Source organism: Trachurus japonicus, chromosome 16 (genome assembly GCF_045865225.1).
Source record: "Trachurus japonicus isolate A0001 chromosome 16, Traja_1.0".
Lineage (NCBI taxonomy): Eukaryota > Metazoa > Chordata > Actinopteri > Carangiformes > Carangidae > Trachurus > Trachurus japonicus.
In genome coordinates this window covers 26,070,093-26,085,566 of record NC_140922.1, presented here as the reverse complement: position 1 = coordinate 26,085,566, position 15,474 = coordinate 26,070,093, and the positions used below count along the sequence as shown (strand labels likewise).

General features: G+C 43.0%; 1 protein-coding gene across 33 annotated transcripts in view; it reads right to left on the bottom strand.

Moving 5' to 3' along the window:
- The window catches only part of rims2a (regulating synaptic membrane exocytosis 2a), a 141,303-nt gene that overhangs the window by 49,017 nt on the left and 76,812 nt on the right, over positions 1-15,474 (bottom strand). For 11 of the 33 annotated variants that reach the window (XM_085802813.1, XM_085802811.1, XM_085802812.1 and 8 more), the window contains exons 9-20: positions 13,314-13,525; positions 11,904-12,023; positions 10,294-10,393; positions 10,007-10,130; positions 8,812-8,858; positions 8,408-8,520; positions 7,265-7,312; positions 5,017-5,147; positions 4,441-4,633; positions 3,969-4,122; positions 3,246-3,272; positions 1,514-1,582 (exon numbers count right to left, since the gene is read on the bottom strand). In XM_085802813.1, the coding sequence (XP_085658939.1) occupies positions 1,514-1,582; positions 3,246-3,272; positions 3,969-4,122; positions 4,441-4,633; positions 5,017-5,147; positions 7,265-7,312; positions 8,408-8,520; positions 8,812-8,858; positions 10,007-10,130; positions 10,294-10,393; positions 11,904-12,023; positions 13,314-13,525 (1,338 nt within the window). Of the gene's footprint in view, positions 1-1,513; positions 1,583-3,245; positions 3,273-3,968; positions 4,123-4,440; positions 4,634-5,016; positions 5,148-7,264; positions 7,313-8,407; positions 8,521-8,811; positions 8,859-10,006; positions 10,131-10,293; positions 10,394-11,903; positions 12,024-13,313; positions 13,526-13,738; positions 13,807-15,474 lie in introns of all 33 variants that reach the window. The other 22 variants (XM_085802834.1, XM_085802827.1, XM_085802825.1 and 19 more) reach the window with 10 other exon arrangements.

Sequence of the window (15,474 nt, the reverse complement as noted above, 5' to 3'; positions counted from 1 at the left end):
AATACAGAAGATCCTGCAGCCGAGCAATCAACTTCCATGAGGAGCCAAATTAAATCTATTCTTCCTCTTGACATGTTGCTTCATGCATGAGTACAGCCTGCCTGTTAAGCACATATAAAGCGGAGAGCCTTTGCTGACAATTAATAGGATTCAATTAGAAGAGTGGGGCTGCGTCGGTGCAGAAGGAGGAGACGGAGCAAGGGGGGGTCAAGGCAAGATTAAACGAACTGTACAAATATTAAGAATGAGAAATTCCACGTCTGAATTTCAGTTGCGTCAGGCAATTATACTTTAAAAGACATGAACACATAAGCATAACCTGTGCAGTAATTACAAGTGAGCCCGCTGTACTGTATGTACCAGACAATTAGTGTGCTGGCAGTTAGTGTACCATAAAAGAAAACGCACTGGGAGAAAAAATACTTTTTTTCCTCCCTGTTTGAAAATAATGTCGTCAGCAGTTTAACGCAAAGACTGCAGGATAAATGAGATGTGGTGGAGCCCAAGTAAAGAGGAGGGCACGACCAGAGCTGAGCATCGGGGTATTCCCTTCACTGTGAATGAAGTGAAGGGGACTGGCATGGTGAGGCAGTGAGGGGCTGATGAGAATGTTAAAGAGGCTGGAGGAGGATTTCCCTCAGCTACGGTATCATCAGCGAGCCAAGGTTCATGCTCTTCCCCTCTCTGTCTGTCAGTAACTGAATCCATTTTCTTCTCTCTCCAGTGCATTTCCTCTCTGTTTTTCTATTCCTTCTTTTTGTTTTTTTCTCCGTGGACTCAATGTGCTAACAAAGATTTCAGACGTCACCACATGCTGAAACCAAAAGTGCAGGCTGCTGTCTCCATCCTGCAATTAACCAGCAGCTTTACGGCAAACAAGGTCGATGCCATTTTTGTGGTATTCAAGAGAAAGAAAACAGAGGGATCATATTAGGGGAAAGCAATATATATATATATGCTGCTTGCCAACACAGTTTTCAGCCTGAAAAACTAAAAGCTTTTATTTTTTTTCTACTGCAGCGTCGTTCTCTTCAAGGCTGTTTTTTTTTGTTGGTAAATTTGAAACTTTTCTTCTTTCTGCCTCTTTCTCAGGCTCTCTGACTGGTAACAGCTCTCCTGTCTCTCCTTCTGTGATGTGCAGCGTGGGCGTGCTGCCGGAGCCTTGGTAGGTACAGCAAAACAGCAACTAGCAGTGCAGAGGCAGACAAAAGCTCACTGCTCGCTCACCGTGCTGCTGCTGCTGCTGGGATGCAGCATTTCACCCTGCTTATATGATATATAATGGTATTTGTAGGCTGTTCAGGCCTTGCCAGTGTTTGATGGATGCTGACATGAAGGAGGTTAACTAAGGTCCATCACCAGAGGAAACAAAGACAAAATTTCTGACATGTATGATAATATGGGTGGGTGAAAGATCCTATCAAATAACATTAAAAACTGTTAGATATATATAGAGAGACATAAATAGATTAGAATCATTTGCATTGCAGATTTATTTCTTCCCATGCATTACCTGTTATTACCCCAACACCGTCTTCACAATCGTAGTCTGAGATCTCACTGTCACTAATCCTCTGGGATCCTGTGAGATGAAGAGACAGAGAGCGATGGGAACATGGAGGAGAGGAAAAGGAGGAAGAGGACAGAGTGTAGGAAAGAAAGAGACAGATGTAGACGGAGAGATGGGGGAAAAAGGCAGAAGTCATTTATACTCCCTGGTTCATTCATTCAGCACCACAATACAAAGTGTCTGTATTATTCTTCCCTGGTCTGACTCCATTCTTTATAAGTTAAACTGGATCTAAGTGAAACCAATAAAATGCACATACACAGTGACTGAATGTACTGCCAGTCTAACAAATGTCACTGCACTCCACAAATACAACAAACCGTCCCGCAAGAGAGCGTTTCAGATTATATATATATGTGAAAATCGGCGTCAGCCATGACAAATAATGCTGCGTTTTGCTGCTCCACTTCGACAGAAACGGCACATCTCTCTTCATCTCAACTGTGACACTTTTAAATGACACACTCAGTCACTCAATTTACATGCGAACGTGCGGATGAGGAGACACTCTTTCTTCATCCTCCCCAGTTGCCTTATCACCTCTCCCTGTCCCCTCTCTTTAAAGTATGACACCCTCATTGCAGCCCCCCTCTAACCCCCACCCCCCCATCCCCACCGCCTTCGCTGTTCAGTCAACTTAAATCAACTGGACACGTGTGCTTTTTCAGAAATGACAAGTGCTGCACTCTGGCAGTGCCGCTCCCAGCCTCTCATCTCAGTTGGCTGGAAACTTTTTACAGCTGTCAGCTCTTTCACCTCACACTAACACAAACGCCCAGAAAATCGTCCTGGTGGGGAAGTGAGCAAGCCTTAAGTGTCTTGTAGAAGCAGTACAGTGACTTACAGCGCAGTCATCTAAAGCATGTTAACCAGTATCTGGTCACAGGATGTGAAAGCAGCGACGCAGGGGCCGGACGAGCTATTTTGGGTTTTGCATAGAGAATGTGACACAAAGATATAAAATACTATGCGTAAAGCTAATCGAAGCAGTTGCCTTTTTGTTTCTCTAAGCAAATACACCGATCAGCTGTGAATAATGATCATGTTTTACATCAAATTACTAATGAATGAGTCATTTTCACCAGTCAGTCTTTTGAAAGTATCATTTAAGACACTAGTAACAGAGTAATGGACAATTTCATGAACATATTCACATTGACAACACACAAACACGAGCAAAGCAGAATGGGCCGCAGAGGTTTTTTCATGTCTAAAAAGGGAAAATATTCATAATGGACAAAATAAACAGTATACAGTACAGAACAGAGGAAAAGCAAGTGGTCACATTCAAATTATATTGTCTGGTAGGACTGGCAGACAGCCTGAGTTTTTTATAACCACTTCAGGATGAGGATCAGGATCGAGTGCAGTTGTTCAGGATATGGTTGCGGGTTATGAGGTGCGATATTTAACATGTGAATACACAGAGAGGGAGAGACCACCGTTTTCCAGATCTCTCTTTCCCTGCAGCGTGCACACGTCTGCTGCCAAACAAGTCGTGTAAACTCGACACCGGCTCACCACAGTGAGAGCCATGTAAGGCAGCAGACGCACGCACCCCTCATGGAAAAAGGGGCGGAGAATCAGGGCACATGAACGCATCTTTCAAAAAGGACAGGAGAACACTCAGATGCTCCACAGAGCAGCATTGCTTGCGAGTGCAGGGGTCCTTTACCTGAGTTGTATGAATATGAGCCTTTGTCTGTAAAAGCAGAAGGAGTAAGGTTGATGCAACACGGATGACAAAGACAACTTGTGCATAAACTACAAAGGCTGCTGAAGCTTTGATAAACTCATTTATGGGACACTAGCGGGCAAGACATGACAAAGACTAGATCTGTTGTATTATTGAATGACTCAAATGCGTGAAGTTACCTCCACCAAGGAAGTTATAGTTTCACTAAAGTCTCTGTGATTGTCAGCAGGATTACAAAAAACTAAAATATGAACCAATCTGAATGAAAATCAGTGAAGGGATGGGATATCGGCCACAGTGAGGACACGTCCAGTTGTAGTGCTGTTTAAACTGGTGGACGTTTTTCATCACTTTTCTAAACACTGTGTAGTAATTTTAAATAAAATATTAATACATCAATTAAAAAAAGAAAAGAAAAAAAGGTGTGTCAGATTTATGACGTTGTATTTTGGTGTCTGTCAGACATGTGTGGATTGCTTGGTGGAGGTTTGCATACAACTGGGTGTCATTATAATTGGCAACACACTGCAATACTTTTTTTTTGTATAGCTATTTTTAACTGACATTATAAGATAAGCAGTTAAAAAGAATATCCAGATGTCTGTGCTACATCAGTTCACCTGCCGTGGCTCTATGTATTTTTCAGCATAATATTTAGAGTTGTGTGACATGTATCAGAGATGGGACAGAGATGTTACGTACTCTGCAGCCGCCTTGTCGGACTCTCTCCATGGAGCTGCCTGCGCTGCGTGTTTGGGGAGGCACGTGGGAGTGGGATGGAGGAAACATCGTGTGTTTGTAGCTTGTACCAGTGTGGCTCGTCGTCCAGCAGAGCTGTCTCCAGCTCAATCAGAATCTGTTTCGGGGAGAAGGCCGTGGTCAGGTCTCTCTGCTCAGACATGTGATGGAATAACAGCAACACACATCATACACTAGAGCCACAATACTCATAGACCTGTTACAATGAATATGAATGCCAACAAATCCCCTTCCCCCCCTGACTGAGGTGTGTTGATTTATCAGAAGAGGTTTACAAAGAAAATAAAAACAACAATCCCCTGTTGATGTTGCACAAAGACTGGACCGTCAAAGACCTTGTCACGGCCCCATTCAAGAGGCTTAGCTGAGATACTGTCAGTGAGTGTCCCTGATGGGTGAGGTTTGGTTCTCTTACCTCTCCCAGGAATTCACTCTCCTCCTCCCTCACCCTGGCTTGGTCCCACAATGTGATCTCCAGCATGCGCTCCCGAAACTCCCGCCGGTGCACCGGCGAATACATAAAGGTCTGGTTCCATTTGGGCTCTAAGGATTTCTTTACCGTTTTTGTTCTCCTCTTGCTTTTGTCGCTGGAGGAACAATAATTCAAACTGTTTTTATTTACAACCATGATAGAAAAGAGCCACGAATACAACAGATCAATAGCACAACACAGGACAGAGCACAGCACTGTGGCATGCTGATGAGGGTGAAATGGTCAAGACGACTGCTATCTTTTGGAAAAGGACCACTTCCTGCATCAGTGAGTAAGAAAAAAACAGCATGATGTAAAACTACAGTGAACGGCCAACAGAGTAACTAGACACATCCACAGATATCTACATTTCCTTTCCTAGTAATGGCTGGAAACAATATTACAGAACCTTGCATTTAGTGTTCATGCCTTTCTGACTAAAATAAAATGACATGGGATTAACTGGGTGCGGTGGGTAAAACAAGCAGATTAGCAGATGGTAAATCTTTCTACTCTTACCTTCTATCAGGGAGGAAATAGATTTTGACGTAAGGGTTCCTGGCCCGGCTATCTTCCCTGGGTGGCAGGTCCTTGGCGCCCAGGATGGTGACGATTAGTTGATGGCCCACTTTGTCGTACCACAGTTTGACCTGCAGGGGCAGAGCGGAGACAGCACTGCTGAGAGACAGCTCAGGGCCAACACGAGCACAACTCACAGAGGGAATAATGCAGGAGAAGACAACGCCATTAATCCAGAAATTAAGCAATTACATGAGAGTCGATGTCTTTTATTAAAGCCTAAGTCATTTCAGCAGACAGTTTTTGACTACAGCGTTGGGTCTTCTCCTGTATTTACCCCTCAGAAAAGAGGACGTTGTCTACCTGCTAAGATGATGTCAGGTCACATGCTTGGTGGCGAAATTTATATTTAAGTGTTCACTGAAACATGGACAAACTGTGTCATCATTGATATGGTATCATGATGCTAAAAATGTCAAACTAAGACATTAAAATATAAGTGGTGGTTTAGTCTCTAGACCCTACTTTTGTGAAAAGATGTGTTTTTTCTTGTATGCATGGTGCCATATGTTGTATGTTGTTAACGTCCCTTGATAAATGAAGTTTATTGTATCCAACTGACCTTAATGTCATTTAGACTGAAATTAACAACATGTGCTCTGTTGAAACGATACTGTGTGTCTGTGATGATGATGTATCTAATAATGTTCTTTCAGATACTCAATGGGCATTGATGTGGAGAAATCAATCATGCTGTTGCAGGAGGAATCGAAGACAGTTCACACTAGAAGGGAAGTATGGACTCCAATAGAAGACACTTAGAAGAAGAAAAAGTCCAACTGATGCCTTGAAGGAAGGAGATGGAATGAGAAATAAAACTTCTAAGCTCTTGTCCATACTTCTACAAAATATGATTATGAGAGGGGTCTGTACTGTTTAAAACTACTGGCTGTACATGCAACAACGCAAGAGGGAGCATTCAAGATCTGGTACAGGGGGGGGGGGCACAGACAGCAGGGGGCTTATTGGAAAACAAATTGTACCGAATTATCTCTAAACTTGTAACCCACCAAAATACAAGATACCACACAATTTACTATGTCAACATTCACAAATTGTCTATGACAATACATATTGTCCGATTTAAACTGCTCCAATGTAGAAAACCTAAATGGCTCTACAATGTGCCCAGCCAAACAATCAAAGGAAACATACACACTTCTCCAAGAGAACAAACATTAAAACACACAAAAGCACAATTCTAACTCCACATCATGTGTTTAGACGCTTCTACGTTTAAAAAGCAAATGGTGCAATCTTTGCAGACATCTGCATGCTCTATTATATGTAGTCACAATATTTGCACATCACATTTATATAAAGTTTCTTGAGGGTACTCTAAAGCAAAACAACAGAACAGTGTCTGCAAGACAAATATCCAAAGCTCTGAAGAGGAGTATTAACCTTTAGGCTAACTGACTCAGGGAAAGAGTCACACAAAGCGGTTCAATCACGTGTTTTCAAACAAAAAACACAGAAAAGACAGCCTGATATTTAAGATGAAAGATTAAAAGAGACCCTCGCAGCAAAGGAAATCCTCACAGCTCTGCTTGGTTTGAAGTTTGTTATTCGACAGGTACAATTTGCTTATTCTTCAACTCTCATCTGGAGGGGGAAAAAGCAATTTGGTTTCCAAAACAGGACGGTGAACTTGGTATCGTTTCACTGCAACATCAAACTCCAGACCCATTAACCAAGATCTGCTAATTGTCATCACTTCAACTCATATGGAGGAAACCCTCTGTATTTGTGTGTAAGGTTGGAGTTATCAAGGCCTGGGTTCATGTCACACTGAAGCAGAAAACAGCCCAAGTCTTTTGTCCTAGAAGAAAGTCATGGAGACACCCTCCAGCATTGCCATAGTGGAGATCCACCAGGTACCAGACTACAGGACATGGAAGGCAATGGAAGAGTGTCTCTTCAGATGTGTTCAGATTAGTTGAACGTGCACTACTTAAGAATAATGATGTGAATGGGTTAAATGAGTAATAAAAATTGTCATCATAACAGTGATACTAAGAAATCAAATAGAAGAAAATGACAATGCACTGCACTGAGAGGGAAACTTGTAACTGCCATTTCCCAGGGAATGCATTTCCCAAAGTATGGAAAACAGAAAAAAAGGCCAGTCAACAGTCAATGAGCAAAGACCAAATAGAGAGTGTGCCCTGCAGACAGGGCCCGTTACCTGGACCCTAGGGGCAAAAGGCGTTGTTCTTCTACTAAGGCTTTGGCTCTGGATAAGCAAAATCAATCAGCAAAACAAGAACAAAAAAGAAAAAAGAAAGAAAAGAAAAGAAAATGCAATAAAACCAAAACCCCACAAAAAACAACAAAAACTCACAATACACTATAAACACAACAACACAAGTTTGGACTTTCAGATGGGAGATTTAGGTCAGCGAGTTCGTTCTTTCTCACCTTTCATTTATCTTTGCTTTTCTGTGTCTTTCTACTTAATCAAAGATTACTCGTCCCTGAGCTTCTCTGCTCTGTTCTGCTCAGGCCCTTTGAGCAAATTATCAGTGGCTCACAATTATCTCCCTCTTTCTTCTCTGGACCTTTTCTTCTCTGCTTCAGAGCTTGCGTCACAGTGACGTTAACCCCGGTTGTTATCCTTTTCGCACAATTTAAAGACTGCTCCAAAAATATCATAGTGACAGTAGAGCCTGTGTGGAATTACTCATCAGCCACTGCAGCTCCTGCAAGGTTTATTCAATGAACTCAACTGTTTCAGTGATTAGCTGTTTTTTGGGGGGGATTTCAAGGTCGGCCCTCTCATGCCAATACAGAATAGCACAGCTATAATAGGTTAAGGCTGCAGAGCTTACTCTGATTGGCTGGCAGTTTGGTGAATGGTGAATATTTATATTCGATCCCCATGTTGGTCAGAACCAAACCTTGTCTCATAAATATCGACGTTAGAAAAACATGTCCTCAATGTGTTCCCAGACGCTAAAGCTATTTCCCACGTGGATCCTAAAGTTGAGTGTTGATTTATCTCTTGCTTTATTGCAGCCTTTTACCCATTTACCCCAAGAGGGATTTTATACTAGATAATAGACAACACACACGGTAACCTGATCTACAATCCTGTGTTGGGTTGGTCAGGGGCCAGCTGAACGGGCAGAGTGAGAGGGGCTGCAGCTAGTGACAGAGGTTTCAACTAGGGTTATATATTATATATAGTGAGTCACATAATGAATCCACAATGTGAATATTTTACTGACTAATCTTGTAAATGACTTCTCAGCACGAGTCGAATCAATCAAAGAATGCAGTCCCTCCACAGGTTCTCATGTGTGGTCTCTACATCACGCCAATCACTTACTGAAAGCTGTCCTGACAGGTACTGGGGGGCGTCCCTCAGCATACTGGGACTCATGGGGGATGTGACGGAGATAGACGGGCGATCCATCTTCTGAGACTCGAAAGAACTCGAACCTGGCAGGGGCACAGACGACACGGTTGGATTATTTAGCAGCGATTTTGGTGGTTTTGGTTTGTAGTTTTGAAAAACGTGAAGACAGAAAAGCAAGAGAGAGCGGCTGGCAGCTACGGAGACAGAGAGAGGCGAGAGGAGGGCAGGAGATCATGCCAAGAGAAGACAGAAACACAGAGAGGCAGAGTGACAGAGGCAGCTCGCTCAGACATTTCCTTCACTTGATGTTTCTAGGCTGATTAATGGGATAAAATGGGATAATAACATTAGCTAATGATTTTGACAAGACTCACTTGATTCCAGTTGTGCATGTGTGCTGTCTGGTATCCTTGGAATATCTCTGATAGGAAAAAAAAAAGATAGGAAGAGTGTGAGTGTGTGAGGCAGAGGAGAAGGAGAAGGAGGGGATGGAGAGGATCAATCTGAGCTAATGCTGAACGCACTGTGCTGTAATGACCGTAAGCACCGCATTAGTCTTCATTCACCCAGCATTTCTCTCAGCAACACAAAGCAGGGCAGATAGAAGAATTGACAAAGCAAAGGTGCCACTGCCCCCCCCCCCCCTCAAACAATCCCCCCCTTTGAAAACAATTGGAGGAGAGAGAGGGCGAGCCAGGTGGCAGGCTTTCATTCTGCTGGGCGCTGGTGTTCAGTCCCAAATGTTGCCCGAGCCGACTGAGCCGCAGTCGGGGGGGAGGGAGGGAGGGAGAGGGGGAACAGATGTTGAATAAACTGGTCGGTCCCACTCCTTCACAAACACATTATGTGAGAACACAAGCTCATGTTCCCTCTTGGACTTCCCTCTTCAAGCTTCAATATTATAGAGATTTAAATACAATTCAAAGTTATTCTGAGTCATAAAGGCAGTGATGTTACATGAATGAGCCATTTTGTGTTATATTGTACTAAAGCTGCTCTTAGAGGAAGCGGGTGGGGGTGATGAAGGTAAACGATATAGTCTCGGCCTGATGCATAATCCCTGCTCTAATCAGTTTTAGCTCGGGATGTAGATGCTGTTCATGCACGTCGACTGTACAGAAACTGATTTTCAAAAAGCCCTTGCATCACACATTTGAAACTATTTTGAAATTCATAAGAAACACGTTTCAAAGCACAACAGTATTGAAAAGTTTCAAACGTTTAAACCCGTAGATGTTGTCTACAAAGCACTTTGTTTAGCTGCTCAGCAAATAGGTAACATATGGTTTGGTTCATAAATTCATCCACTCAAGGTGATTGTTCCTTTTTTTCAGGGTCACAAAGGCTTGGAAGCTATCCCAGCATGCACTTGGTAATAGGCAGCGCTCTCCAAGACCCGGTTTTAGATGGCGTTGGTTAAAATTAAACTGTCAAACAAGTATTAAACAATAAGAAGAAACTTGTGTCACAAATGTTTGGTGTGGCAGCACAAACTTAGCGCCTTTTTCACCACGAGCGTCTCACTGTTGTCTCATTAGGAGTGTCATGTGCACGTCGTTAAGCTCTCACCCGATAGGCCGTGAGACCACTAACTCCACCTGCGGCTCAGGCTTGGATTCTAGTATGATATTGTAAACTTCTTTAAATGTGGCTCCTTGTAAAAGCTTCCCGTTCCACTCCAGCACCTGGTCACCTGCAAACACACCACACATCCTCAATGTCACATGGAGAATTTCAGTCTCTCACTAATCTGCCATTAGCTGTGTCATCACAGGGTAAAAAAAATATACAAATCATTATCCATTTTTTGAACATGACTACATCATTTCATTTCCATATAAGAGTCTGTGTTTTACCTGGTCTGAGGTGTCCGACAGTGTCTGCTAGACTTCCTTTCCTCACTTTTGTGATGAAAGCACAAAGTCTACCAGATTCTGTCATCTTGCCTCCCACCACCTGTGAAAGCAGAGATGAGCGGATTAGCAGTGAAATACATGCTACAATAAATCTGAACCACAAGTGTTATTATAGTATAGAGTAGACACAATATTAATGTCCCGTGTTAACTCTTCATAGAGACATAGCGATGTGCAGGGCAGCTTGCAAGAATAGACAGATGTTTCTTTTTGTTCAAGTGTCCTGTTGTCATTGCTTTAGCTCTTTCTTGCCTTCAAGGTATGAATCCTCAATAAAAGCATTACAAGGAGAGGGTCAATGGTAAAAGTGCATCTCTGTTTTTGAACAAATGTCTCAGGCCATGCTTTTCTCCCCACAGACACACTCTGGTGCCTCTCTGTGGTTCTGTAACAGTACAGGGCCGTGGGCTAGAGCTGTACTGTACAGTCCTGAGCTGCTGTACTCCACTCTGCTCAGCTTACATGGGCATCATACAAATAAAAATCCCTCTTAATGGCAGCTGAATGCCAACATACAAAGGAGCTTAGGGAAGTCTGCTAAATGAAATGGCTTTATGTAACAGGCAGGAGCCAGAGAGGGAGGCTCGCAGAGGAGGAGAGAGGGAGAGATGGGCAGCGAGGGCAAGGCTGGCAGCCTAACTGATGGACTGACTGGCTGGATTGCCGAGGTGGTTGGCTGCTGCTGAGCAGACAGAAATGCACAGAGGCACTGAGCAGACACAAACATGCCATTTCAGGAGGCTCATTCAATCAGTAATGATTTTTCCCCATCTTGCTGCTCTCTGTTCTCTCTCTTCATGGCCCATCATGCTCCTCCAGACTTCGGCTGCTCAGCTTATTCCTGTTTTGTTTTTTGTTTTGATTTGTACCAGTGTGCACCACCTACAGATTTATGCAACAGTGAAAAGAGAAGGGGAATCTAGAGCAGCAGAAAGTATTTCACATGCTTCGGTAATGCAATGAAATGACATCAAGTGAACCAAGAATAAGAGCAACAGGAATAAATATGTTACAATTACAAAATACAATATAAGTAAATATGTAGGGATTGTGATTGCTTCTATTCAGTACAATTAACATTGAAATAACTGTGCAGATGAAATAATATTTGGACTGACAGATCTGGGCAGTGACATTGCTGACAAGCTCTGGACCGACTTGTTTCCACTGAGAGGCTGAATTCAGTTCATTAAAGCAGTTCAGTGTGAGTGAGTACAGAAAATTACAGAGCTCAATATCAAATGCTGCTCATTAATATTCATCAGGAGTATAATCAAGTCTCTAATGAATATTAATACTAAGTAGCTCTATGATGTAATCAATAATTGGAAGCCAAGGAGAAAATCAGTGAGCCACACACACGAGGATGAAGCCACAAATAGAAATCACAGCTGAAAAGTTGAAAAATGTTAACAGAGACGTAACAACAGGTCTTTCAAATTCATAATAGTGTGTATGTTAAGAGGCTGTGATGGAAGTAGCATGATGCGCCAGAGCAAAGGTATTCACCTTCACACACACAAACACACACGCAGACATGATAAGCTCACCTTCAGACCAAGCAGAGCTCCTGAGTCTCGAGGCACACTTCCATCTTTCATTCGCTTGTTGAGCAAAATGCGCCCTATTAGGCGATCCCCATCTTTGGACGTCTGCCACGTCACCGGGTGCTACAAGGTCAGAGCGACAACACACCTTTTGTTTAACAACTCATCCACTTGAATTTGATCACTTCAGACCAAAGCAGACAACTGTCCACAGTGAAAGGGGGTCAGGGGGGGAGTACTTATTCACTCAGGGGGAGAAAGTTCACACAAGCCTTGTTGGCAATACAACTTAGTGTTTTTTTTTTTTATAGCAATCTGTTCAGTTATTTAAATTGTAATTTAAGGGTTATTATGGACAAAAGTATTGATGAAAAGTAGACAACTTTTACAGCAAACTACAGCTCATAAATAGAGCTCAACAGTAACATTAGATGTTACTTCCAGAGCTTGTGTGAACCTGCCAGTGTGAAGGTGGAGTGAGCTCATGCAGCGCCCCATGCAGAGTAAAGCAAGCAGCCCCAACACTCCTCCTCAAACCAGCTCTTCAAACTGGAGCAGGAAGACCAGAGTCTCACTCCAGTGCTTCACTACACACATACAACCACCATCAAGTGGAGTGGTGAGGGGGTGGCAGACAACGAAAAAAGGGGGGAAAAGATCATCTATGATACGAGAACAAATGAGGCAGACTATGAGGCATCACTTTAAATAACAGAGAGGATGAAAAACAGAAAGCACAGAGTAAAGCCATGAGACACAGAGAGAGGGTGGAATCACAGATGCGGCAGTGGAAGGGAAAAAAGAAAAACAAATGTTTTAGTTTTTGTGCAAAACAAATCCAATCTTCCCTGTTTTGTGCTTTTACAGTAATTTTGAGTTTTGCTGTAGAAGTGAATGGAAAGTTGGGCAGGAGGCAGGTTTTGTCTGGACTGGGTGCTGTGGGGTAGGGCAGCAGAGTGACAGGGACGGGCCTGAGTAAAGGTGTTCCCACTGCACTAAACAGGACCGCTGCAGAGCAAGAACACAACATACGGAGGAGAACGAGCATGCAACTAGGAGAGACCCACATTCCTGTGTGCCATGACAAACAGAGAGGTTGTGTGTCAATGCGTTTCTTTAACAACTACTGTAAGATGTGTAGTTTCTGTTTGGAGAGCAAAACAGCAAGTACAAGTAGCAAGCAAAGAGGGGTGCTCCCAAAAGGGTTTTTCGGCAACACCAAAGCAAGGTGGAGCCAAAAGTAACCGAAAAACAAAAAAAAAAGGAAACGAAATCGCAAGAGAAATCAATTCATACGTCAAATGAAATCCAAAAAACAAACATCTCACCTATTTACACTTAGTGACAGAGAGCAAACAAAGACTGGATGGGTAGGTAAATAATAACAAAATGCAGGCTAGATTGTCTCAGTACCTTCTCACTATGGCTATGCTCCTCGTTTAGGGTAGTGCTACTGCACGTATCAACTCCCGAGTCTTTAACCTGCGGTTCACACCATGCCAAGTCCTCTTCAAATGAGTGTCCCCCAAAGCGCACCATTTTCTTTTGCCTCTCAGATAAGGTGTGTGTCGGCTCGGACATAAATGCCTGCTCAATAGTTTTTCTTTTTCCCCTTTGACTGTCCCCTACAGGTGTGGGATAAAAACAGAAAGAAAAACAGAAAAACAACATGCAAAGGTGTAAATAAAACGAAGGAAACATGAAATGACAAAAGACTCTTGGAGAAAGGGGGAGGGGGGGCATGGGAGGGGAGAGAGACAGAGAAAGGGAGAGAGAGATTGGGGTTACAGGGCAGGAGGGAGGGGAGGGAGGTCAAGGCAGGGCTCCACATGTCTCACCAAAGACATTGGTGAGGCCTCGCTGCTATGCCAAGACGCATGGTCCCACCAATGGCCATCCAAATCTCCTGTAAGGTGGGGGGTAAAGGGCGCACATACACAAGAGAGGACAGCGAGAGGGGCCAGTGAGGACACCACAGACCAAACATACAGACGTTAACACACACACATACACGCACACAATACACACTCAGGACTAAACAAGACGCCCAGACAGACATTTGTTTCAGCACACGCGCTAACACAGAAAGCTCAAAATCAAAAGGTGATCACCGTGTGCATTTCTATGAGCCCTGTGGAGAAAGAAAGATGTAGCTCAGATCATAATACATAACATGAAGGATCAATACTGACTCCACCATCTCAACACTGTGCAGTGAGAGAAGGACACACACTGCCTGCACTCTCAGCCACACAATTCTACATTTTCACATCCAGGACCATTGGTCTTTTTCCTGCATTGCCATTTTTTCTTGTTTTCTCTGCAGCGCATGGATTCAGTCCTTAAAAACAACCTGGTGCCTCCACAGGCCGGGGCGGACACGACTAGCTAACTAGCAGCAGTCATCATACCTACAGACAAGTCAGAGTAACTAGTTGAAGAGTCTGACACATGTAACACCAGTAAATCATAGGAAAACTCATCTTGTAAAGCCACTGACATGGAAATTCAGCACAGACAGGAGGAGAAATTAGATTATCGTAATTTTCTTAATTTTGTTAACTCTAACATTCAGAATTAAAAAATGTTAATGATTTACTGCCACATGCATTTTGATATTTTGAGATTGTTCCAACTGGTTTCATCTGTTTTGCTTTATAGAGGAGAGGAGATGTTTTTATTTTACCCCTTTAATTCAGGTTCCTATATGTTTTCATTGCGTTAAGGATCAAACATTCTCACTGGTGGAAAAAATATTTGTTTTTTGCAAAATATGAGAAATTCGGTTTTAATTTTGATACTGGCTCTCAAGCATTTAATGTGCAGTATCACAGTGAGGCACTTGTCTGAAGCAAAGATCACCTCTGCTAACTTCACATAAGTTAAACACTTAAATTAAATAAATACTTGAACCTATTTGGAAAAACAGACTTAAATTTCACAAAGTAAACGTCTTATGTTTTAGTGTCATAATTATTCTGGCCATCATGATCTAATTAAACTGATCCCAAGACCAGGCACATCATGATCTATATGGCAGTATGTCAGTGCACAGTCATAAAGATGTATCTGTCCAAACTGAGGCTGCTGAGATTCCCCTGATTACTCAGCTCTGTCTTTATAGAAACAGCTAACGCCTCAGCAGGGACCCTCAGTTCAAACCAACAGACAACAATGCACATTTTGTTCTAACAGAGTTAGCATGCTGATATCTTATACTACAGCAGTGCATCTGTGGGAGGGAGCAGGGCGCATCTCTAATGTGTAACTGGGTGATTCAGATCCCAGTGAGTGCCACACATGCCTTAACTGACCTCAATCTAAAGTGCATCAGGGAAAGCTTTTAAAGATGTGGCTCTGATTACAACTTCTGTAGCAGCATCAGCAGACGCCGCCTTGAGAAATATAAACGGGGAATAACAGGTTTCTGGGACAGTTTTCTTCGTTTTCTAATCAATCCAGCTGACGGGTCAGAGGGAAACTGCTGGTGGTAAAACCCCTAAGAGGGGGAAGAAGCTACACTGCAGCAGGTATGATAAATAGGCACCAGGAAACAGAGAATACACACTGATAT